At 33.5% G+C, this 27,685-nt stretch overlaps 2 protein-coding genes across 2 annotated transcripts; one reads left to right on the forward strand and one right to left on the reverse strand.

The window, feature by feature from the left end:
- Nucleotides 1-842: 842 nt before the first annotated feature.
- On the forward strand, nucleotides 843-5,148 carry LOC142546204 (uncharacterized). Its single transcript, XM_075653792.1, has 6 exons — nucleotides 843-1,044; nucleotides 1,447-1,571; nucleotides 3,126-3,222; nucleotides 3,321-3,430; nucleotides 4,012-4,086; nucleotides 4,893-5,148. Exons 1-6 carry the CDS (start codon nucleotides 975-977, stop codon nucleotides 4,941-4,943), a joined length of 528 nt encoding a protein of 175 aa, XP_075509907.1. The 5' UTR covers nucleotides 843-974; the 3' UTR covers nucleotides 4,944-5,148.
- A 17,866-nt stretch (nucleotides 5,149-23,014) lies between these two features.
- Nucleotides 23,015-26,360, reverse strand: LOC142546205 (putative leucine-rich repeat receptor-like serine/threonine-protein kinase At2g24130). Its single transcript, XM_075653793.1, has 2 exons — nucleotides 23,610-26,360; nucleotides 23,015-23,523 (listed from the first exon to the last, which is right to left on the reverse strand). Exons 1-2 carry the CDS (start codon nucleotides 26,158-26,160, stop codon nucleotides 23,138-23,140), a joined length of 2,937 nt encoding a protein of 978 aa, XP_075509908.1. The 5' UTR covers nucleotides 26,161-26,360; the 3' UTR covers nucleotides 23,015-23,137.
- Between the last annotated feature and the right edge of the window lie 1,325 nt (nucleotides 26,361-27,685).

The raw sequence follows: 27,685 nt of genomic DNA on the forward strand, positions 1-27,685 counted from the left end.
AAATAACTAAATTTAAAACATAAAATATGTTTTCCTCTCACAGAATAAATGACAGAAACAAAATGCTTAAAAAAAGAGAGAAACAAAAAGTCAAAAAATGGAAAAAGAAAGAATTATAATATATTGAAAAAAGATTAAAAAAGTTTTAAAAATGAAAAATCTGATAAGGAGGAAAAGAAAGATGAAAAACATAATTCCAAAAAAAAAATGAAAGAAAAAAGAATAAAATTCATATAAAAAAATCTTTAAAAAAAATTTATGAACATCAGTTTACACTCACAGCATCCCCTACTGCAAGGATACTTACAATAAGAGATTTATTACTCATTTTTTTACGTGATGTAATGCATTGGACAACATAAAAATAAACATGTGGCTTTTCACAACTATTGGATGAACTTTAGAATGATGCTGGGAGGATAACATCGACTAAACCGAGATAATTTTTGGATTAAAAACTATACGGACTCGACATACAAGGTCAACAAAGGTTACAAGGGTTTTTTTTTTCAATTTCAAAATGCGAACGCATTGGTTCAAGTGTGAACCTTTCATTCAAGTGAATGGCACTCAATTACTAGGCCTCAAAGACCTTTGATTCAATATATGGTGTTTCACTTTATTTATGTAATTACTTAAATATATCTTTTCACATCAACCTTAGTCCATACTTTATTATTAAGATTTTATTAATATTAATTTTGTCAAATATCAAATTCTCTTTCACTCCATAATACAATTATTTTAAAAAAACAAATATAATAAAACTGTCATTCAATCATTAATTTTAAAACATTGTTCATCATTAAGGATACGGAATTCAAAAAAAGAAAAAGAAAAAGTAGGACATATTTGGAATTCTATGGAAATTTTGAGGTTTATTTATAAAATCCAGAATCGCCCAATCTTGAAACCATAGCTTCTCCAGGTAAAATATATAAAATCATACCTTCGGGTTGATCAATTAGAGCACAATGGGCAACACCTCTTCCATGCTCACCCAATACGATATTGAAGAAGTCCAAGAACACTGCAATCATGCCTGTAATAACTCATACTTCGCACTCGTTTTACAATATTTTCGCACTTTTTCTGTTTTAGATCTTTCTTATGCATATGGTGTCTAATGGGTATTTCGTATTTTGAATGAGAATTCCTAGAACACCGCAAAGAAATAATCTTGCTTATGTGGTAGATTTGTCGGGTCTTTATCCTCACATCATTTCTCATGGGTCAACAGTAATTGGATTGGAATGATCTTGTTGGTCCAATCATTGTAGATTTATGGGTTTCTTTTCCTTATACTTTCTCATAGTTTTGCAGTAGTTTAGATGATAATGCGGAGAAAATTGCAAATAAATTAATGATTATCATTGGTTAGGAATTATTTTGTTTTCCCTCCCAGTTTTTGGGCAAAATTTAGTGATCACTTTGCTTGCTTAATAGTTTCACAGCAGGAGATAGTGTCATTGTATCAGAGGTTCTGCCAATTGGATCGGAATGGGGGAGGCTTCATCTCTGCCGAGGAGATCATGACAGTACCTGAATTCGCTGTTAATCCTCTCTCTCAGGTTACATAAACGGCCATATGGGAACCCTCAATTTTATCTTTTAGTTTCCTGTCTAGAATTCTCTATTCAAACTAATATGAGAAGAGAAACAACGGATAATAGGGCAGAGGCACAAAATGTATGGTTATAAGTAGATTCAAGTTGTGAGGAACTTATGAAACCATTTGATGTTATACTATTGTTATGAGCATGTGTTGATTGGAACATGATTTTTACAAGATATTATAATTTTTCTGATGCTAGATGAGTTGTGTTAAGTCAATAATTGGGGGGAAATAGGGAAATTCACATTTTCTTTTAAAGGTAATGAATGCTTAAAGCTAAAACCACTGGAACTGAGAGCCATGATACCACTTATTGATGATTGGATAGAATAATGAGGGCACCGACTGTGATCATATAGGACTTGAATTTAGGACCTAAATTGCCAGTTTTGATCCTTCATTATGAATGCAAAAGTAATTAATAGCCATAGGATCCCGATCTATAATTCATAAAAAAACATAGTTATTAAGTGCACCAAGGTGCATCAAAATACCGATGGGTCTTGGAGCCTGAGGCACAAGACACAATGCGAGTTGTGCGTCTTTCAAATGTGTCCACGCACCAAGAGGTGATAGGATATATGTCATTGCAGTTCTCAATCAAATTCAAATATAATGAGTTAATTTCAAAATTGAAGAAACTCTCGAGTACAAATCTCAAATTAAGAATTAAACCACTAAAGTAAGATTATTGGGGATAAATATGTTTCCGCATGTTTGTGGTAAATATTTTCCCCTAAAATCAAATGTTCAGCCAATAAAGCCAAAATAACGTGTAAGGATTGTAACAAAGTATGAAACTAATAATCTTAGTCTGTTAGTCTGTAGAACAATGAGAAATATAGATCTAATGATTTGCAAAAAAATTTGAAAGTCGTGCAAGAGAAGGGCATGAATCACTCTAAAAAGCCTTAAAATTGGAAAATAAAACTCCTTGGAGCTTCCCACTAGACCGAGGCTGGTAATTTTAGGGTGGTTGTGACGTGATTCTTTAAATTCTATTCAATTTATGTGACAAAAAGAGAAGTATCAGGAAAAGCAAGGGCGCTTGGCGCGCTTTGCGTGCCTCAGGTACGGCGTACACCTCTTCGATGTGAGTGCACACGGCATTTTCAGGTGCATTGAATTGCACCTAGCGTCCCCTTAGAAACATGCCCAAACGACAGTCGACTGCCAGTTAGTCTACGAGTTCTTGCCTTGCATGTTTTTGCAACTAGATGAGATACTAGCATGTGCTAGTACTTTGTGGGAGCAAAAACTGTAATGGCTCCAAACCAGTTCTCTCTGATCATGTCCCTGTTGACTTGGCTGCTGTGGTTGTCGACTTTTCCATATGAAATATCTGCAAATTGCACGCTTATAAGACTGCCCTCCGTGGTTTTTTTACAAGTGACGAAAACTAGCTACTAGGAGAAACAAAGTGAAAAGTGTATGTACTTGACTTGATTAAAGTGAATCTGTTTTTTCGCATTCATAAAAGTCATTCAATGTTTACCCTTTTTGTTCTCAGAGATTATTGAGGATGTTGGATGGACTTAATTTCAAAGAGTTTGTAGCATTCCTATCTGCTTTCAGTTCTCGAACAAGCTTGCAGCAAAAAGTTGAATGTAAGACTTTACAAAATAGAAGATTTTGTATCACTCCCTTTTCATTAGTGTTTCCTTTTTTTCCCGTGGCTGACTTAGCATGTAATTTCCTTTACCAGTTATTTTTAAGGTTTATGACTCTGATGGAAATGGAAAGGTTACTTTCAACGAAATGCTGGACATATTGCGGGATTTGACTGGTCAATTTATATCTGAACAACAGAGAGAGGTTAATCATCCTGCTGTGGTTACTTTTTCCTGTATATCAAGTGGCTTTTTACTATTGTCATCATCTAGTTTTTGTGTTGTTTGCAAGGATATCTTCCTAAATTGTGGATAAATAAAATTTCTGAGCCCCCAAATCTTATAAGATAAAGATAATTAAAAGTATAAAGCAAAAAGCCTTGCTGTTAATACACAAAATCTCTCTTGCAGCTTTCTTTCAAATCAGAACAATGCTTTTTGTCTTTATAAATTATAAGAAACTTTTTAAAGTTTTATATCAAAATGTAATCTTGATGTTTTGTGCACGTGTAGAGTTTTTTTAATTAAGCTTCTACTTCCTGGAAGAACAATCTATTAAGAACCCTTATTTGTTGTTTAGTATAGTCGAGTTATCTGAAGAAGAAAACGAAGCTGTTGAAATATGAAAAATATATAATTGGTCATCCTGCCTCAAGTACTAGAACTGTCATTCAATATATGATGGTGTTTTCTCCCTTTCAATGTTTTTGGTGGATTGTGTTCTCCTACTTGGCTTAATGGTTGATTGATGCTAATTCACATGATGCTGGTGCCATTTTCATACAGAAAGTTCTTACCCATGTTCTCGAGGAAGCAGGCTACACAAAGGATTCCTTGTTAGTTCAAGCTGATTTCGTGAAGGTAACATCTCTTCTTTGTCTCTTTTATGCTTCTCAAGAAATGTGGAGCCTTAAAAACCGTTTCTTGGTTAATGTATTAATAATATTTGGGTTTAATGGAGCAGTGCAACTGCAAAGCTTTCTTCTGGTAGTGTAATGTTGTAGGACAGTGGCTCAAAGCTGGCAGTAGTTGGTTGTGCTGTATCTCTCAACTTCTTTTTCAAAACGACCAAAAAAGCATGTGCCATTGGTATTTTTACTGTCTGCCCGGATCAAAATTTATTCTGTCATGAATGAAATAACAGCTCATGAGAGTAAGTTTTGTTTAGATGATTCATGGGGCTAGGTGTGAGTCGAGCTCAAGCTTGTCAAGTCCTCGTCCATCCATATGTATACAAAAGATCATTAAATTCATATAATTTCTAAATGCTTTAAGAAATTTTTTAAAATAATAATATTTTCCCCAAAAATTAATTCATAATGTGTCACACAACACCTTGTGCAATATATTAATATTAATGCCCTATAGTATCCATAACGTATTCATGAGCTCGACATGATCTCTTGTTTGATTCCTCAAGGCTTGGCTTCAGATCTAGCCAGATTCTTAACTCGATACCGTCAATTGAGTTATGAAAAAGCTAAAAATTGCTTGTTTCAGTCTCCAAATCTGAACTGCTGCATCTTGGACAATCAATGCAACCAATTTGTTCAATTTTTTAATCATGTCTTAATAGGCTATTTTTTGAATGCTAGTTATATAGTCTGCCTTTTTTCCACACGGGCTCACACCCGATTTTACAAAGCCTGTGATTTCTGTATATCCAGATTCTTGGCAATTCTGACTTGAGGATGGAAGTTGAAGTTCCGGTAGATTAATCAGAGAAGATAAAGATGCCACCTTCAAACTTTTCTATCAATCCTTGGCTCATTCCTGACTCGAATTGCTTGTATAATCAAAACATGTGATCCTTCAAACGCTAATTGATGGTTCTTGTTCTTGATGTTGAAAATATGGGAAATGGATTCATGGTTTGTGTCCAACTTAAATCATGTTATGTGATGTTTATTTTATTTATTTTTAGATTTTTTTTGGTGGTTTCTTCCTACTTTCCCGCCTACTAAAGGAAGATGTGAAAAACTAGATAAATGAGTAGATGAAATGTGGGAAGATTTGAAGAAGATGCAACAGCGCAGGATGGGAAGACATGTTACCAAGGAGTACTTGTCGTCCTGGGCCAAATCCAACGAGATCATATATGATATATTTTTCTCATCAGATATATGAATCAAATCGTATTCAGAGTAAATTTATAATTATTCGGTTTTATTTCATTATATTTGTTTGTTTTCATTCCACTACTTAGGATGATGGGATGATGACGGAACCATGAAGAAATTTTGATTGGAGGCAGATTCGTTAATTGTCAATAAAGAATTTTTTATATGGTATTTCAGAAAAAAAAACATGGATATTAAAATTTATTTTTGTTGAAAAATAATATTTAAAATGTGTGTATTGAATATTTGAATGTTGAATATTTGAATGTTGAATATTTGAATGTTGAAAATAAGAGTTGTAAATATTGAAAATTAGTGTGTGATGGTGTAGGTAATGATGAATTTGTTTTTGGATTATTTGTAAAGATTTTCTATAAATAGATTGAGAGAAAAATATTATAAAGTGTGTAGTTTGATAATTTTAAGAGTTTGAGATTTTTATTTTTTACCATAAATTTTTACTTTTTCACAGCACGTTATCAGCACGAAGCTCTAAAAGTCCTCCATACTTTTCCAAGCTCCAAACAGAAGAAAAATGTAACAAAAGTAATAATATTTATTTTACTGTTATTTATTTATTGTGTATATATTTAATATATAATATAATGTTATTATTAATAATAAAAATAATTTTTTCAAAAACTTGTTATAAATCCTGGAAGGATGTTAAGACGACATCCCACACTCCCGGTAAGGGATACGACAAGTATAAAAGCCTATAAGATTTTTAAACAAAATAACTTATGACACCTCATTATAATAATGTGATATGATATACATAATTATTTAAACACGACTAATATTATATACATCATATTATTACCATAAAATTGTATAAATACATACATTTATTTTTTGTACACCAACGGTCATAAACGGTAACAAAACGGGTAGTTTTTGCCCTATAAATATGATCTCATAAACACTTTCAATCACTCCAACTTTCTCTTCTTCTCTAAAAATTATTCTTCATAAAATTTTTCGAAGAAAAAAGAAGATGGCTTTCTCAAGGTTATTTTTAATTATTTTGGTTATCATACTCACGAGTCTTGTATTTATTGGAGAATATCCTCCTCGTGGGTTTTCTTTATTTTTACGAATGCTTGTACTTGTTGTTTATCCATTACTTTGTATTGCAATATTCATTAACTAATAAAATGCATCGTAATTTTTTAGTACCACCATGTCAAATTTGACAAAGCTCGAATTTGTTGCGCTCGACATCACGGGAAAAATTATATGTCATGGACTCTCGATGTAGAAATGCATCTTGAGTCATTGGATCTAAGCGAGACCATTAAAGAAAATGGTATATCTTCATCACAAGAAAAAACAAAAGCTATAATATTTTTGCGTCGACATCTCGATGAAGGTTTAAAATGTGAATATCTCATCGAAAAAGATCCCATGGCTCTGTGGAAAGGATTGAAAGAAAGATTCGAACATATAAGGAAAGTTATACTTCCTACCGCACGTGATGAATGGAATATGTTAAGATTCCAAGATTTCAAGAAAGTTAGTGATTACAATTCGACGATGTATCGAATAATCTCACAATTAAAATTTTGTGGACATGAGGTTACGGAATCAGAAATACTTGAAAAAACATTTTCCACGTTTCACGCATCAAATATAACTTTACAGCAACAATATAGAGTGCGTGGATTTGCGAGATATTCTGAACTTATCGCATGTCTTATTGTGGCGGAAAAGAACAACGAGTTATTAATGAGAAATCATCAGTCCCGACCCACTGGATCAACAACATTTTCAGAAGTAAATGTTGTGAGTAAGAATGAATTTAAACCTGGAAACCAAAATCAAATTCAGAGACAAGGTTTTGGTCGAGGTCGAGGTCGTGGTCGTGGACGTGGACGTGGAAGTGGTCGTGGTCATGGTCGCGGCCGTGGTTTTGAAAACAATCGAGATAGTTATTATTATAACTCATCTCAAAAGGGCGTCACGAACCACCCACCAAAAAGGCATCATGAGAACATGAGTGTAAATGAAAATCACTCAAAAAGATTTGAAAGTTCTTGTTTTAGATGCGGCACTCCAGGACATTGGTCTCGTATTTGTCGAGCCCCCGAGCACCTTTGCAAGCTTTATAAAGAATCGATAAAGGGGAAAGAAAAAGAGACCAATTTCACTGAACACAGTGGCCGTTTGAGTGATTCAACTCATTTTGATGCTGCAGATTTCCTGAATGATTTCTCCGAAATGATTAATATGCTGATGGAATAGAAATGAAAAATATTGACGCTGGAGATTTTCTCAATGATTTTTCTGAAAATGAACAACATATTGGTAGGATATAATTGTAAAATAATTTATTTTTCATGTACTCATATGATAATGTTTCATTGTATAAGTATGATATGTGTTGTATTTTTCAATTTATTGCATACGTATTGTCAATAATTTTTTTTTCATTGTATATTTTGTTGAAGTTCAAATATGAAAAATGCTACGAACAAAGCTGAAGCTTGCATACCTGATACTGGTACAACGCACACTATCCTCCGAGATAAAAGATATTTCTTGAAACTAAAACAAAAAAAAAAAACAATGGTGAATACAATATCAGGTCCTGTAGACTTGATTAAAAGATGTGGTAAAGCACAATTTTTGTTACCTAATGGTACAAAATTTTTGATCAATGATGCTTTGTATTCACCACAATCAAAAAGAAATTTGTTGAGTTTTAATTATATATATTCTCATGGGTATGATACTCAAACAATGAATGAAGGGAATGAGAAATATATGTGTCATACCACATACAAATCAGGAAAGAAATATGTAGTTGAAAAACTACCAATGCTACCTACTAGATTGCATTATACATATATAAGTCCAATTGAATCAAACATGGTAGTTGATAATTCTTCAATACTGATCAATTGGCATAATCGATTAGGACATCATGGTTCAACAATGATGCGAAGAATTATAGAAAATACACATGGTCATCCGTTGAAAGACCAGAAGATCTTTCAGAATAATAAGTTTCAATGTAAAGCATGTTCTCTTGGAAAACTTTTTATAAGACCATCACCAACCAAAATCCAAACTGAATCACCAATGTTTCTTGAACGTATTCAGGGTGATATTTGTGGACCAATCCATCCACCATGTGGACCATTCAGATATTTTATGGTATTGATTGATGCCTCCAGCAGATGGTCACATGTATGTTTATTGTCAACTCGAAATGTTGCATTTGCAAGATTACTTGCTCAAATAATAAAATTTGAGGAATCAATTTTCCGATTATACAATCAAGAAAATTAGACTTGATAATGCTGGTGAATTTACTTCCCAGACTTTCAATGATTATTGTATGTCTATGGGAATCATTGTTGAGCATCATGTTGCTCATGTACATACACAGAATGAATTGGCTGAATCATTGATTAAACGTCTGCAAATGATTGCTAGACCAATGATTATGAAAACAAAGCTCCTTATTTCTATATGGGGACATGCAATTTTACATGCTGCTGCATTAATTCGTATCAGACCAAGTGCATATCATAAATACTCCTCATTGCAGCTTGCATTTGGTAAAGAACCAGACATTTCTCATCTGAGAATTTTTGGATGTATGGTGTATGTGCCTATTGCACCACCGCAACGAAAGAAAATGGGACATCAAAGAAAGGTTGGAATTTATATCGGTTATGATAGTCCATCAATCATTCGATATATTGAACCTCAGACAGGCGACATGTTCACAGCACGTTTTGCTGATGGTCATTTTAATGAGGAAATCTTCCCAATGTTAGGGGGAGAACAGAAACATACCGAAAAGAAAATTACATGGTATGTATCATCATTTTACATCTGGACCCAAGAACAAAACAATGTGAAAAAGATGTACAACAAATTGTGCACTTGCAAAGAATAACAAATCAAATACCAGATGCATTTGCAGACACAAAAGGAGTAACTAAATCATATATACATGCTGCAAATGCCTCTGCTCGAATTGAAATTCCGAAGAAACAAATTGAAGATACTCATGATGTCATTAAACGCCTGAAGCGTGGAAGGCCAGTCGGTTCCAAGGATAAAAATCTTCGAAAAAGAAAATTCATAGAGAAACACGATGATCACAAAAGAGAAAATGATGTTCCTGAAGAAACACATGATAATCACAAAATAGAGAATGATGTTCCTGAAGAAACACATGATGATGAAAATGTTCTGTCAGAAACACAAACTGACGAGAATCATGAAATATCTATCAATTACATTAATACTGGAAAAATATGGAACCGAAATATATAGAAGAAATTGATGATATATTTTCTTATAATGTGGCAATCGACATCATAAATGATAATGAAGATCATGAACCAAAATTTTTTGGTGAATGTAAAAATCGGCAGGATTGGATAAAATGAAAAGAAGCCATCCAGGTTGAATTGGATTCGCTAAATAAAGTTTTTGGACTTATAGTCCTTACACCTGAAGGTGTAAAACCTGTTGGATACAAATGGGTTTTTATTCAAAAGCGAAATGAGAAAAATGAAATAGTAAGATATAAAGCTCGACTTGTTGCACAAGGTTTTTCTCAAAGGCCTGGAATTGATTATGAAGAAACGTATTCTCCCGTGATGGATGCAATTACGTTTTGGTATTTGATTAGCTTGGCGGTATCTGAAAATTTAGAAATGCGTCTTATGGATGTTGTTACAGCTTACTTATATGGATCACTTGATAGTAATATATATATGAAAATCCCTGAAGGATTTAAGATGCCTGAAGCACAAAGTTCAAAACACAGAGAATGTTATTATGTGGAATTACAAAGATCATTATATGGGTTAAAGCAATCCGGCCGAATGTGGTATAATCGGCTAAGTGATCACTTGATGAAAAAGAGATATGTAAATAATTCAATATGCCCTTGTGTTTTCATTAAGAAAACAACATCTGAATGCGTAATTATTGCTATATATGTTGATGATTTAAACATCATTGGAACGAATAAGGAAATTCAAGAAGTTGTGTCATACTTGAATGAAGAATTTGAAATGAATGATCTTGGAAAAACCAAGTATTGTTTGAGTTTATAAATTGAACAAAAAAAATGTGGAATATTTGTTCACCAGACAAATTATACAGAAAAGATCATTAAACGATTTAATATGGATAAATCAAATCCTTTAAGTACTCCAATGGTTGTTAGATCATTAAATATAGAAAATGATCCATTCCGTCCATGTGAAGATGATGAAGATATTCTTGGTCCAGAAGTACCATATCTAAGTGCTATCGGTGCCCTTATGTATCTTACAAATTGTACAAGGCCCGATATATCTTTTGCAGTAAATTTATTGCAAGATTTAGCACATATCCAACAAAGAGACACTGGAACGAAATTAAACATATATTCTGTTATCTACGAGGAACGACAGACTTGAGACTTTTGTATTCAAAAGATGCTAATCCAAGTATAATTGGTTATGCCGATGCTGGATACTTATCTGATCCATACAAGGCACGTTCCCAAACTAGATATGTATTTACTCGTGGAGGCACTGCAATTTTTTGGCGTTCACAGAAACAAACGCTCGTAAAAACTTCATCAAATTATGCCGAGACTATTGCACTACATGAAGCAAGTCGTGAATGTGTGTGGTTAAAATCAATGACCCAACATATCCAAATCTCATGCGGATTATCATTTGACGAGAAGCCTGTGATACTATATGAAGATAATGCTGCATGTGTTGCTCAAATGAAAGAAGGATACATAAAAAGCGACATAACTAAACATATTCCTCCTAAGTTCTTCGCATTCACCAAGGAGCTTGAGAAGAATAAATATATTGATGTTCGTCACATTCAATCAAGTGAAAACTCATCAGATCTCTTCACAAAGGCACTTCCTACGACAATTTTCAGAAAGCACATATATAATATTGGGATGCGCAATCTACGAAATTTGTGAAGAATTGTTCGTGTCAACATGAGGGGGAATTTACGTGACTGCACTATTTTTCCCTTACTCTGGTTTTTATCCCAATGGGTTTTTCCTAGTAAGGGTTTTAACGAGGCAGTATAAAAACATGTAGTGAAGACAATCATTATGATCATCATCACAAGGGGGAGTGTTGAAAAATAATATTTAAAATGTGTGTATTGAATATTTGAATGTTGAAAATAAGAGTTGTAAATATTGAAAATTAGTATGTGATGATGTAGGTAATGATGAATTTATTTTTGGATTATTTGTAAAGATTTTCTATAAATAGATATCTCATTTGTGAAGAAAATCACAATTGAGTTGAGAGAAAAATATTATAAAGTGTGTAGTTTGATAATTTTAAGAGTTTGAGATTTTTACTTTTTACCATAAATTTTTACTTTTTCACAACAATTTTAAACAATATAAGATGAGCCGTCTTGTAAAGATATGGGGTCTGGGGACTACATGGTGCAATGTGGACTGGGTCAGCCGACCATGACCCCACATGTAAACGTAGCAGTTAGTAGGCCTTTTGACGACTTTTGGGTTTTTCAATTTTGAATTGGAAATCGAGACATCTCGTGTAATTAATAATAATAAATATTATTAACTTTTGCATAAAAAATCAGCACAAATTGCTGAAGAAAGATAGGATTTTGAGGGTTAATCTATATTATATCGAGAGTGTTTTATATAATTATATCATGTGAATTTTTTACATTTTTATGAAAGTTGACATATATATTGATGATCTAAATGATAATATTTGATTACATCATAAAAGGAGAAATAATCTAAATGTAACATAAAATAATCTTTATTTTGACGTGGAAACATACATTTATATTTATATATATATATATATGCTTAAAAAAAAAGCTTCCGAAATGTTTTTCTTCCCCAAGACAAAAATAAATATTCTGATTCATTATTTATTTTCCGAAAATATTTTTAGACCTCTTATAGAGTTCTTATTATTAATCCAAAACTACTTCTAAATTTTAAGATTATTATTAAAAAATAACATCTGATGTGGAGTAAATTGTTTCTGTAATTTTATATTCTAATTCCATCGGAACAACGATATAATTATTCATTTACTTTAATATATTGCAATAATATTTAAATATTAATGATGCCTTTTCAAATTTTGATTGACAAAGCTTCGAGTTTTAAACCTATAGATTTTATGAATTACAAATATCACATTCAAATGTAACGCTTCTACCTTTATATACACACACATACATACATATATATATGCACACACAAAAACTCATGTATCAATTTTGCGAGACTGATGTTCAATCCGATCCATAAGAAGTATTTTTTTTTGTGTCAAAATTATTATTTTTCACTTTAAAAATATCATTTGTTTGTTAATTATGTATGAAGAAATATTGTGTAATATATGTTGATTTGAGTGAAATTATTAATTTTATGTCAAAATATATTGTGTAATATATGATGATTTGAGAGAAAATTATTAATTTTTATGTCAAAAATATTACTTGTCGCTTCAGGTATGGACTAGGGATGACAATTTCCCACGGGTTTGGGGTCCCACGGGAATTATCCGAAACGGAGACGGGGATCCCGGATTTTTTCGGGTTCGAAATTTTTTTAAAATCTTCGAAGTAGTTCGAAGCACGTATGAGATTACTATTTCCATCATCGAACCCGTCCCAAAAATATTATCAATAATAATATTATTAGTATTAATAATATAATAATCATATTTTTTAAAATATTAATAATATTAATATTAATATTATCACTAATAATAATAAATAATAATAAATTTTGGTTCGAGAAAATCCATGAACCCGCCCTCGTTTTGCCCTATTAATATTTTTCAAACGAAGATGAGAGCATGGATGAGAAGTTGATCATCGCGATTTCGGGTTCAAGGAAAGTGGGGATCGGGGCGGGATGGAATTCGGGGACGGGGATGGGGATGGAAAATCCGCCCCGCCCCATTGTCATCCCTAACTAGGATGACATGTCTCATAGATATAGATTCATAAGATGATTACACATTAGACCTACTCATATACACATACCTATATTATGTTATCACCGATTAGCTGACACATTTATTAGATGTGATGAAACATTGAAAAATTGCATATCCAGTAGTTGAATGTCTCCTCAGCAGTATTCACATAAGTGTGTACGGTAAATGTGTAATATATCAAAACTATATTATGTATTAGTAGTAATATGTATTAATAGTAATACAAAAACTTACGTGAGACGATATCATATGTCAATTTTGTAAGACATATATTTTATTTAGATTATCTATAAAAAAATATTAATTTTTATGTTAAAATATAATTTAATTGTCAAATAAAAATGCTTTTTTGATCAAGATTAATATTAAGCTTGTTGAAAAATATATTTAAAATGTGTGTATTGAATATTTGAATGTTGAAAATAAGAGTTGTAAATATTGAAAATTAGTGTGTGATGATGTAGGTAATGATGTATTTTATTTTTGGATTATTTGTAAATATTTCCTATAAATAGATCTCTCATTTGTGAAGAAAATCACAATTGAGTAGAGAGAAAAATATTATAAAGTGTGTAGTTTGGTAAATTTTGAGAGTTTGAGATTTTTACTTTTTACCATAAATTTTTACTTTTTCACAACACGTTATCAGCACGAAACTCTAAAAGTCCTCCATCCTTTTCCAAGCTCCAAACAGAAGAAAAAGGTAACAAAAGTAATAATATTTATTTTACTGTTATTTATTTATTGTGTATATATTTAATATATAATATAATGTTATTATTAATAATAAAAATAAATTTTTCAAAAACTTGTTATAAATCCTGGGAAGATGTTAAGACGACATCCCACACTCCCGGTAAGGGTACGACAAGTATAAAAGCCTATAAGATTTTTAAATAAAATATCTTATGTCAAATCATTATAATAATATGGTATGATATACATAATTATTTAAATATGTCTAATATTATATACACCATATTATTACCATAAAATTATACAAATACATACCTTTATTTTTTTATACACCAACGGTCATAAACGGTAACAAAACGGCTAGTTTTTGCCCTATAAATATGATCTCATAAACACATTCAATCACTCCAACTTTCTCTTCTTCTCTAAAAATTATTCTTCACTAAATTTTCGAAGAAAAAAGAAGATGGCTTTCTCAATGTTATTTTTAATTAATTTGGTTATCATACACACGAGTCTTTTATTTATCGGAGAATATCCTCCTCGTGTGTTTTCTTTATTTTTACAAATGCTTGTACTTGTTGTTTATCCATTACTTTGTATTGCAATATTCATTAACTAATAAAATGTATCGTAATTTTTTTTAGTACCACCATGTCAAATTTGACAAAGCTTGAATTTGTTGCGCTCGACATCACGGGAAAAAATTATATGCCATGGACTCTCGATGTAGAAATGCATCTTGAGTCATTGGGTCTAAGTGAGACAATAAAAGAAAATGGCATATCGACATCACAAGAAAAGGCAAAAGCCATTATATTTTTGCGTCGACATCTCGACGAGGGATTGAAATGTGAATATTTAATTGAAAAAGATCACATGGCTTTGTGGAAAGGATTGAAAGAAAGATTTGAACATATAAGGGAAGTTATACTTCCGACCGCCCGTGATGAATGGAATATGTTAAGATTCCAAAATTTTAAGAAAGTCAGCGATTATAATTCAGCGATGTATCGAATAATCTCGCAGCTAAAATTTTTTGGACATGAGGTCACAGAATCGGAAATGCTTGAAAAAACATTTTCCACGTTTCATGCATCAAATATTACTCTACAACAACAATATAGAGTACGTGGATTTGCGAGATATTATGAACTCATCGCCTGTCTTCTTGTTGCGGAAAAAAACAACGAGCTATTAATGAGAAATCATCAGTCCCGACCCACTGGATCAACAGCATTTCCAGAAGTAAATGCTGTAAGTAAAAATGAATTTAAACCTGGAAACCAAAATCAAATTCAAAGACAAGGTTTTGGTCGAGGTCGAGGTCGTGGACGTGGACGTGGACGTGGAATTGGTCGTGGTCGTGGTCGAGGCCGTGGTTTTGAAAACAATAGAGATAGTTATTTTTATAATTCATCTCAAAAGAGCGTCCCAAACCATCCACAGAAAAGGCATCATGAGAATACAAGTGTTAATGAGAATCACTCAAAAAGATATGAAAGTTCTTGTTTCAGATGTGGTACTCCAGGACATTGGTCCAACTTTCTATATGGGGACATGCAATTTTACACGCTGCTTCATTAATTCGCATCAGACCAAGTGCATATCATAAATACTCCCCATTGCTGCTTGCATTTGGTAAAGAACCAGACATTTCTCATCTGAGAATTTTTGGATGTATGGTGTATGTGCCTATTGCACCACCGCAACGAAAGAAAATGGGACCTCAAAGAAATGTTGGAATTTATATCGGCTATGATAGTCCATCAATCATTCGATATCTTGAACCTCAGACATGCGACGTGTTCACAGCACGTTTTGCTGATTGTCATTTTAATGAGGAAATCTTTCCAATGTTAGGGGGAGAACAGAAACATACCGAAAAAGGAAATTACATGGCATGTATCATGATTGTTACATCTGGATCCAAGAACAAAACAATGTGAAAAAGATGTACAACAAATTGTACACTTGCAAAGAATAGCCAATCAAATACCAGATGCATTTGCTGACACAAAAGGGGTAACTAAATCATATATACATGCTGCAAATGCCCCTGCTCGAATTGAAATTCCAAAGAAACAAATTGAAGATACTCATGATGTCATTAAACGCCTGAAGCGTGGAAGGCCAGTTGGTTCCAAGGATAAAAATCCTCGAAAAAGAAAATTTATAGAGAAACACGATGATCACAAAATAAATAATGATGTTCCTGAAGAAACACATGATGATCACAAAATAGAGAATGGTGTTCATGAAGAAACACATGATGATGAAAATATTCTGTCAGAACCACAAACTGACGAGAATCATGAAATCTCTATCAATTACATTAATACTGGAAAAATATGGAACCGAAAAGATATAGAAGAAATTGATGATATATTTTCTTATAATGTGGCAATCGACATCATAAATGATAATGAAGATCATGAACCAAAATCTTTTGGTGAATGTAAAAATCTGCAGGATTGGATAAAATGGAAAGAAGCCATCCAGGTTGAATTGGATTCGCTAAATAAACGTAATGTTTTTGGACCTATAGTCCTTACACCTGAAGGTGTAAAACCTGTTGGATACAAATGGGTTTTTTTTTCGAAAGCGAAATGAGAAAAATGAAATAGTGAGATATAAAGCTCGACTTGTTGCACAAGGTTTTTCTCAAAGGCCTGGAATTGATTATGAAGAAACGTATTCTCCCGTGATGGATGCAATTACGTTTCGGTATTTGATTAGCTTGACGGTATCTGAAAATTTAGAAATGCGTCTTATGGATGTTGTTACAGCTTACTTATATGGATCACTTGATAGTAATATATATATGAAAATCCCTGAAGGATTTAAGATGCCTGAAGCACAAAGTTCAAAACCCAGAGAATGTTATTCTGTGAAATTACAAAGATCATTATATGGGTTAAAGCAATCTGGTCGAATGTGGTATAATCGACTAAGTGATCACTTGATGAAAAAGGGATATGTAAATAATTCAATATGCCCTTGTGTTTTCATTAAGAAAACAACATCCGAATGCGTAATTATTGCTGTATATGTTGATGATTTAAACATCATTGGAACGAATAAGGTAATTCAAGAAGTTGTGTCATATTTAAAGGAAGAATTTGAAATGAAGGATCTTGGAAAAACCAAGTATTGTCTGGGTTTACAAATTGAACAAAAAGAATGTGGAATGTTTGTTCACCAGACAAATTATACAGAAAAGATCATTAAACGTTTTAATATGGATAAATCAAATCCTTTAAGTACTCCAATGTTTGTTAGATCATTAAACATAGAAAAGGATCCATTCCGACCATGTAAAGAAGATGAAGATATTCTTGGTCCAGAAGTACCATATCTAAGTGCTATCGGTGCCCTTATGTATCTTACAAATTGTACAAGGCCTGATATATCTTTTGCCGTAAATTTGTTGGCAAGATTTAGCACATATCCAACAAAGAGACACTGGAACGGAATTAAACATATATTCCGTTATCTACGAGGAACGACAGACTTGAGACTTTTGTATTCAAAAGATGCTAATCCAAGTATAATTGGTTATGCCGATGCTGGATACTTATCTGATCTACACAAGGCACGTTCCCAAACTGGATATGTTTTTACTCGTGGAGGCACTGCAATTTCTTGGCGTTCACAGAAACAAACGCTCGTAACAACTTCATCAAATCATGCCGAGATTATTGCACTACATGAAGCAAGTCGTGAATGTGTGTGGTTAAAATCAATGACCCAACATATCCAAATCTCATGCGGATTAACATTCGACGAGAAGCCTGTGATACTATATGAAGATAATGCTGCATGTGTTGCTCAAATGAAAGAAGGATACATAAAAAGCGACAGAACTAAACATATTCCTCCTAAGTTCTTCGCATTCACCAAGGAGCTTGAGAAGAATAAATGTATTGATGTTCGTCACATTCAATCAAGTGAAAATTCATCAGATCTCTTCACAAAGGCGCTTCCTACGTCAATATTCAGAAAGCATATATATAATATTGGGATGCGCAATCTACGAAATTTGTGAAGAATTGTTCGTGTCAACATGAGGGAGAGTTTACGTGACTGCACTCTTTTTCCCTTGCTATGGTTTTTATCCCACTGGGTTTTTCCTTGTAAGGTTTTTAACGAGGCAGTATAAAAACACGTAATGAAGACAATCATTATGATCATCATCACAAGGGGGAGTGTTGAAAAATATATTTAAAATGTGTGTATTGAATATTTGAATGTTGAAAATAAGAGTTGTAAATATTGAAAATTAGTGTGTGATGATGTAGGTAATGATGTATTTTATTTTTGGATTATTTGTAAAGATTTCCTATAAATAGATCTCTCATTTGTGAAGAAAATCACAATTGAGTAGAGAGAAAAATATTATAAAGTTTGTAGTTTGGTAAATTTTGAGAGTTTGAGATTTTTACTTTTTACCATAAATTTTTACCTTTTCACAACAAAGCTGAAGTTATTTTCGTATGCGCAGGGCACTTCCTTTTTTTTCTAAAAGAGAAAGCGAGAAACCGTTTCATTCGATCATCGTGATCCATTCTTTAACAATCCAACCTGAAAGAAGATTAGATTTGTGTTGGGATTTGGTTCGTTGTGATCATAGTTTGTTCGTTTGATTCTTCTTGAAGGAAAGGTTTTGGAGACTGAGAGTTCAAAGGGCTTGCTTGTTTGAATGATTCAGCTTTTCTGCAGATTAGGTGAGAACCCATTTCGTTTCCTTGTTTCTGTTAAATTTCATGGTTTCATGACTTTATTATTAGCAAATGGTTACCATTTACGCAGGATTTCTCATAGGGAATGTATTTGAGTTTCTTCAATAAGGACTTAGGGTGGTGGGTACGTTACCATGCATGTGTTTGTTTCTTGACGTTTCAAATTTTAATGCACCACAGATTTCTGCTGGTTTCAGTAAATTGAAATGCTTTTGTAAGATTTAACGAGGCCTCTAATGTTTCCTTCTCGATTCACTGACAAAATTCAGCTTGTTATATTCCTGAATCTGATATGTAATGGCTGACTATAGCGTGGTGATGTCCCAATCTGAGGTTTCTGCTTTAAAGGAAACACTTTGTGCTCAGCAACAGCTTCTACAGAAACTTTACAATGAGTTGGATGAAGAAAGAGAGGCATCTTCCATTGTGGCGAGCGAAGCTTTATCGTGATATTGCGTCTCCAAGGAGAGAAGGCAACTGTGAAAATGGAAGCAGAGCAATACAAGAGATTGTCGGAGGAGAAGATGTTTCATGCGGAGGAATCTTTGGCGATCATTGAAGATATTATCTATCAGAAGGAAATGGAGGTAGCTGCTTTTGATTACCAAGTTCAGGCCTATAGGTACAAATTGTTGAGCATGGGTTGTGTGGATCCTGGTGTTGGTGAGATAAAATTTTCCCGAAAATCTTTTGCAAAGAAACGAAACTTTAGCCGGGGAAGCAAGCATTCAGAAATCAGAACCTAGGAAGGAGGAATTATGTTCCTCACCTTCTCAAATATAAGAGGGTTGTTCATGAAAGGAGAGTTCTATATATGAGCAGGGAAACTGACTCGAATGGTAAGATTATGGAGGGACATAATAACAAGTCCTCAGATTTAGATAGGAGGATCGATAACCCGACTCCTGGTGACATCAATTCTTACTGGGAACAGATAAGGAAATTAGACGTGCGGGTGAAGGAGATAGCGGGAGGTAAAATCACAAACTTCAAGAATGAAATGCGGTCTCCATCACCGATTTCTTCACTACCAAACACAGGATCTTTATGTGATCCATCTAGCTTGAGGAATGAAACACGTTCGCCCTCACCCCAGTTAAGCACCGGCAATGGTTATGACACAAATAAAGTATGTATGTCGAGAATGAAATCGATCTGATCAAGCGGCCCACGGATTTGCAAAACATTGCTGTGGCCGTTGATTATTTTTGTCCTCCCAAGTGTTCATGATGTCTTCGAAGTCCCACAAGTTGACAAGAGCCTCAGATCTTGTGAATCGTCGACCAAAGACAGGCCCAAGATGCTTCGTCATGGTGGTGAGAGCCTCAAAAGTGATGGATATTCCGGTCGTTCAAAATTGTGCAATAAGGATGAACCGGACTGGCTTAAGAAACTATTACAATCGAACCACCGTGAAAACGAATTATGTAAACCAAGTAAAATTGCTGACATTAGTCGTCGCTTCGCTATAGTCCAAACGAGTACTACGTACACATGTTTCTGAATCCCGGCCAAAATCGAATAAACTTAATATGGGATCAGAGATTATTGAAATAGAGAGACCCTCAGCACCTACAAACGGAGAGGTAGAAATTAACTTGTTGAAGGAGATCAAAGAGAAACTAAATTCATTACATGATGAGATTAGGAGTATGAAAATCAAGAAACACCACGAGCAAGACTACCCTTCATTTCATCTTCTTGCGGAGGTGCTCATTCAGGAACTCTTTGCTGTGACTCTTTTATTTTTCAAAGTTTTCGACTCACCTGTTCTGATATTTTGTTATGCATTTATGTTGAAAAAACAGGCAATGATTTACTTCTGGCTCTGACGAGACGAATCCACACGTATTGTATATAATCTGCCTCAACAACACTTGATTTGTGTAATAGAAACTTTGTACATTTACACTCACTGTCGTGAATCGAGTTGATTGTAATGCGTTGTATGTCTGCTAAGGAGTATTGTTTCAGTTGTATTTGGTATATGCATCTTATCAAGAGCTTCATAGAATTTTGTTTATATTCCTGGTCTCAATCTTAACTTTTTACACAAAAACGAAAGAAATTTTTATCTACTTAACATTGTATCAAATATATCTGAATATGAAATTTACCATTCCATGCATTAGATCAATATATACCAAAAGTTATACCCGACGATATCTATCGTGGATGGATCATCATGAGTACTCAAATGCACTGTGCTATACACGTATTCATTTATTTCTAGCGGAAGCCTATATCATGGTGGAACATTTGAGGCATGATTCATCATCTTCTAAACAACTTTACCCGAGATATCATTAGGATCCGTTGACTTTTAATTGATTAACACCGTCACGTTTAATTTGATTGATTAAATTTTCGATAAAATGATGAATTATAATTTTTATTTTTTTAATAATGAATAATAATAATTTTTTTCAAAAAGATGAATGATAATATTGTACTTTAACATTCAATTATTTGATTGGTTTTAGATTAATAATTTAATTATTTAATTTCTATAAGATAAATAATCAATATATGTGTTTACAACCAAACATTTGACTAGATCTCCGTCCGTCAAATGAACCAAACACAAGTTAAAGTCAAATAACCAAGTGTCGGCCCGGGATCATTGGGCTTCTTAAATCTTAATCAGGTTTTTAAACATTTTGTTATACCTCTTCACCTGTCGATTTCGTATTATATATTAATTCATACATTTTTACCTACCTGTTTTAACTTGTTTATTCACATAATTTCTCTACAAAAAAATAAAAAAATAAAGGAAATTTTCAATTTTTATCCATTTGTCTCTTCGTAATTTTGGTTCTATATATTTTAAAAATTGATTTGAATCATGTATATTTCAAAAAGTTCAATTTTTTTTTTCATTTTTAACCATTTTTCTTCTGTATTGTTGATATGACATTACACACGTGAACGACTTCATTAGCGTCAAAAAATATCATATCAGAAAGAATCAAAATTAGAAAAAACTACAAGGACAGTAAATTAAGATTAAAATTTGACACTATAAATGAGAGACAAATTTACAAATCAAAACTACATTTTTCTTTTAAATTATATGCAACACATACTAATTAATAATTACACGTAAAATCTATATATATTAAGATGAATGCGGAATTTATCTTTTTTTTGCACGTGATAGCATTGGAGATCATGATTTTTATTTTATTTTTGAAAAAATAAAACCATGCTTTCCAAAGTAATTTTTTTATATATATAAATAGTTTAAATAAATAGCTTTTTCTATGCAAATAGGCATAAGTCGTTTATTACGAACAACAAAATTAATATTTTCAAATTTTTAAATTTTTTTTTATCACAATCCATCATTCATTTTGTCACTTCTAATATCTTATGTTGAAATTTTATTTGAATTCCCCTAATTTACAAACTAGTAACTAATATCAATATTTGCATACTTTAAATGAACTTAGACATGCAAATTTACAATTCACAAAGGTGATTAATTAAATAGATGCTCAACCATTCCGACATCAAGAATTTGTCATGTAAAGCCTTGTCTTAATATTCTAAGAACTCTTTGTGAGAGTGGCTAAGATTAAAAAATGTTTTATAGTTAAAAATAATTTTTAATCCATGTAATCTTGTATTCGAAACTATGTGGATTGTCTGGCTTTCTAAAGAAAAAGGGTTCAATCAGAAGATTATTTCATTCTAATTTGGAGGTAGTGTGTTGGGTAATCCCAACCTTCCACTTGCTTTCTGTGTGACTTCTTCTATTTTTTAGTATATATGCTAGTAATGGTAGGCTCAAAGAAGACTTTAAGTGCAATTCGACTGTGCAACGCACGATTCTTGGCATCATTTTTAAGCATTAACATGATTTAAACTGATTTGATTAGATTAACACATCTTACAGCATCCGGTTGTCGGAACGGCTATAAAATCGTGAAGCAGATCAAGCATCGTTTCGTCATGTTTCTACTCGCTGTCAGGTTTTTTACCATGAGGGCAACGGCCAATCATAAGACGTTGTGTGACTCGATGATATCGGAGTCGATCAAGAACATTCTCACCCCTGTCTATCAAAATTTAATTTTATTTAATTTTCATCTCAACTATCACCACCATTGTATATTTTATCAATGTGGAATTGAGTTACTTATTTTGTTATAGTAAACTGTCACTCTCTTCTTGTACTGAATTTTCAAAACTCCCCAGTAAATATTGTATGAAGTCAGAAACTAAAAAAAATGTTGTCATTCATTATATGACAAATCATATCAATGCCACGTTAAAATCAACAGAAAACAAGACGAGATTTTGATACTAAAACTGCAGAAGATGTTTACAAAAAAAGAATAGCTTATTTTGTTCAAGCTTCTTCTATTGTTAGGCTTGAGGGGCTGCATAGATACTGCTTCAAACGGCTCATTTCATGAGCTACATCTAGCATTGTTGGCCTGGTGCGAGGATTGTTCTGTGTGCAGATAAGCCCGAGTTCTATCAATTCCAGTATTACCTCACACCATATCCTCCGGTCGAACGGGCACGTGCCGAGTTTTGTAGACCTCAGCTTTATGGCCTCCTGAATGATCGGCTCGAGCTTATCGGGGTAACAACTCTTAATCCATTCAGGCAGGCTGGAACCCTGCTGGAAAAGCACATCTGTGGGGCGTTTCCCCGCTATGATCTCTAATAAAAGGACCCCGAAACTGTATACATCTCCTTGTGACGAAGCCCGCTTTCCCATTCCATATTCTGTCATTGACGTTACAAAACCATGATAAGATCCAAAATCAAACTGTGACTAAATTGTATTAAAACTTTCATGTTTTTTCACTTACCAGGTGCAATGTAGCCAAGTGATCCACATAACAGGCCTTCTGTGGAGTCACAGGATACTGAATCGTAAGCCGAAGAATTATCGCCGCCTCCTTTTACTAATCTTGCAATACCGAAATCAGTGACCAAAGCTCTCATATCATCGTCGAGAAGAATATTGCTTGGTTTAAGATCACAATGCACCACTTTCACAGGAGAATAGTGATGCAGATAGGACATCCCTTCCGCTACATCGCTGCAAATGCTCACCAACTGAACAAGATCCAGCCCATTTTTCGATCCATGGCTGGGATACAAATGATTTTCGAGACTTCCATTTGGCATCAGCGGAAGAACAAGGGCCTTAAAATCTGGCCTGCTGCATGTTGTTATGATTCGGATCAAATTTCTGTGACGCGTAGTTTTCAGAACTTGGCACTCCCTCTTAAAGCTACCAGTAATAATTTCTCCTGCTACTTTTGAATGGAGTACCTTAACTGCGATGCTTGTGTTATCCTGAAGAATTCCTTTGTAAACATGCCCGAAATTACCTGATCCAATCAGGCTTGAACTGCTGAATCCTCCGGTAGCTTCAATAAGCTGTCGACGAGATATTCTTGGGTATTTTACCTCGTCTCTCGATTCTTCGTCATCTGGAATGTCCTCACCTTCTAGAATCGGCGGCTTCCTCCTCCTTTTTGCTCTCTGTATAAGAGGATATCCAACTAAACAGAAAATTGGAGTGATAGCTGATGAAAGGAGAAACGCCATTAAGAAACTGTGAGCCCGTTTTCGGTGGCATTTTCGCAAACCTTGAATTGATCCGCAAATCCTTTCATTGCCCAAGAAAGAAGCGATTGTTAGTGAGGAAAAGGAGCCCCTGTTTGATATTACTCCATAGAAGTTGTTGTAAGAAAAGTTCAGTCTCTTCAAAGTTGCTGAATCCTGCAAAGATTGTGGTATCTCTCCATTTAACCGATTGCCAGACACGTCAAGTTCTTGAAGATAAGGCAAGTTCCCTATAGATTCTGGGATTCGATCTTCCAGAAAATTATGCGATAAGTTGAGACACTCAAGAGCAATGCAGCTACCAAGTTGTGAAGGCAACGAGCCGGACAATATGTTTAGTGAAAGATCAATGGCCAACACCATATCCATTTTACTCAGCTCTAGGGGAATACGCCCACTCAAGAAATTACTGGACAAGTTCAAATACAGCTTCAAACTACTCAATCCAGCAACTTCACTTGGAATTTCCCCTGAAATTCTGTTATGAGAAAGGTCAAGAATCTCCAAGTTTATGCATTTCCCAAGACTTGGAGGAATGGTTCCCGAGAGTTGGTTGTCATACAGCAAAAGTCTTCGTAGCTGCACAAGGTTTGCAAAACTATCCGGGATTATACCAGAGAGCTTGTTTTTTGACAGATCAAGAAGGCCTAAATGCGACATATTGCCAAAAGTGGACGGAATATTACCGGAGAGCGAGTTATTTGATAAGTATAGCCTCTCTAATTTCCCAATTTGGCGTAGCTCAGAAGGGATTGAGCCATTCAACTGATTACTAGACAGGTTCAAGAGGGTGAGATTTACAAGATTAGAAATCTGTGGAGGTATGAAACCCGAAATTTGATTATCGTCAAGATTTATCTGCACGAGCTTAGTGGAGAGAGCACCGATAATAGAAGGCAACTCTCCTCCAAGATGGTTTCCTGCAAGATCGAGTTCTTGCAATTTAGAAGAATTTACCAAAGACTCGAAGAACGGTACAAGATCAGCATTACCACCGTGACTTGAAAAGTGATTGTAGGACAAATAAAGAAATTTCAAATGCAACATTTTGCTCAAACTCTTGGACGGTAACTCCCCACTTAGAAAATTGTGCTCCAAGTCAAGCCATTCGAGATTCGAAGAATTCGAAAGGGCCAAAGGAACCTCCCCAACAAAGTGGTTCGACCAAAGAAGAAGATACCTCAAGTCTCTAAGCTCGCATTGGCTATGAAAAGGTATCTCACCACTTAGTGAATTATTGGATAAATCCAAGTACTGCAATGAAGATGAGCCATTGCAGAAAAGTGAAGCCGGAATCTCACCCTCGAATTTGTTACTTCCCAAATCAAGGTAAACCAACTCTTTAAGTAACCCCACCTCTATTGGAATGTTCCCTTCGAGAATATTGGAAGACAAACTCATCTCTTTGAGCGAGACAAGGGCGCCAACCTCAGACGGTATCCGCCCCTCGAAGAGATTCCACGATAGATCAAGAATTTCCAAGTGTGTGAGACTGAAAAGAGTTGGTGATATCATTCCTTTGAGTGACTTATGACTTAGATTAAGCTCTATCACCCTGTTCTCTTTCATGTCACACCCTACACCAGACCATTTGCAGACATGAACACCAGAATCAGCATTCCAACTCTCTAACACATGTTCGGGATCATCCGTTATCCCGGACACGAACGAGACGAGGGCGGCCCGATCACTCGAGATTCCAGCCTGATCATTCTCCGAGTACACCACATGGAAAAGCACCATCAACGATACCAAATCAAATGCAAAAACCCTGCAACATCCCATCTGTAAATACCAAGAATGGGATGATTTAAGGAGAATTAACACTTAATCTAGACAATCAAGAAAAGAGTTTGGAACAAGTCACAGATCAGCACACTGTTGAATATATACATATATTTTGCGCCTAACTGCCGTTGAAGGATGGGAACAAAGTGATTAAGTTGGCGCATTAGATCTTTGAAAGTGGACAGTGAACACGTGGGAAAATGTGGTACGATGTAGTGTGGGCGTCGTTAGTTTACAAGGCCCTTTGACATTGAGTGGTTTACATGTCATTAGACCTAACTATTGTGTTGATTAATGGATGATGAGTTGTTGAAATTAATAAGATAATCTTGATTATTTTCACGCTTAAGATATATATAATTAATAAGATAATCTTGATTATTGTCACGCTTAAGATATATATATATATATATGGATTTGATGATTGTGGCTAAAACTCCCCCTTTTGGGTTGGTATATATGTCGGGCCCGAGTTAACAAAAGTAGCTTCATTTTGCCAAACATAATTACTGCATGCTTGTATTGTCTAGGTTCAGAAAATGTAAGTGACCCACTCATAAATATGAATATTTTTAGAGTTTTTAATTAATTAATTATGTTTGGCAAAATGAAGCTACTTTTGTCAAAAAGAAATATAAAATTTTTATTCCATTAAATTTTATAATCAAAAAATCGGATTTTTATCTAAATCAAAGATATAATTATTTTACCAAGCATATAGAATTTATTGTCGATAATTTAAACACATTTATTTAAATATTTTTAAGGAAACATTATAATATCCGATTATTTATATATTTTCAAACAAAATATAATAGTGTATATGTACTCGCCTCATGAATTTTGTCTTTTAACATTAAATTCAAATTCCGTATAAGACTTTTAATCAAGTTTAATTTATCTCATTACCTAATAAAATTAGGAGAAAAAAAATTGAATTTGACATGGTGGATTATGGTTATAATAGTTTATCGGTCGAATATTATTTTTGGAGAAAATTTTATTTTATAAAAAAATCGATATAAATTTTTTTGTGGGTTTTTATTAATTTTCATCCTTTTTATTTTCAACATATAATGGGTCTATATACGTCTTACATGTTTTTATTTTTATTTTTATTTTTATTTTTATTCCATACGTCGATTTTTTGTTTTCTTTTTCTTGACCTAATAGTGTGAATATATATCCAAAAAGTTGTTTGCACTTATTATGTGTTTTGTGACCTATATAGAAAGTTGAAATTGACCTTTTGTAAAAGCCAACTTGTTGCCTAGCACATTATCTTGGAACTGCCCACTTTGATATCAATCATAATAAACAATTATCCATTTGTGGACGTAATTACAACATTTTTTTTTTTTTTTTGGCTCAAGAGATAATTGCATTTTTAACTTGGGAAAAAATGTTTAAATTTTTTTAGTTTTAATCCGTCGTCTTTATATTTTTGCAATGTTAGACATTTTTTCAACATGTCGTTGGAATTAGTATTTTCGATAAAAAAATACATAATTAAAATTTAATT

Source organism: Primulina tabacum, chromosome 5 (assembly GCF_025594145.1).
Source record: "Primulina tabacum isolate GXHZ01 chromosome 5, ASM2559414v2, whole genome shotgun sequence".
NCBI classification, from domain to species: domain Eukaryota; kingdom Viridiplantae; phylum Streptophyta; class Magnoliopsida; order Lamiales; family Gesneriaceae; genus Primulina; species Primulina tabacum.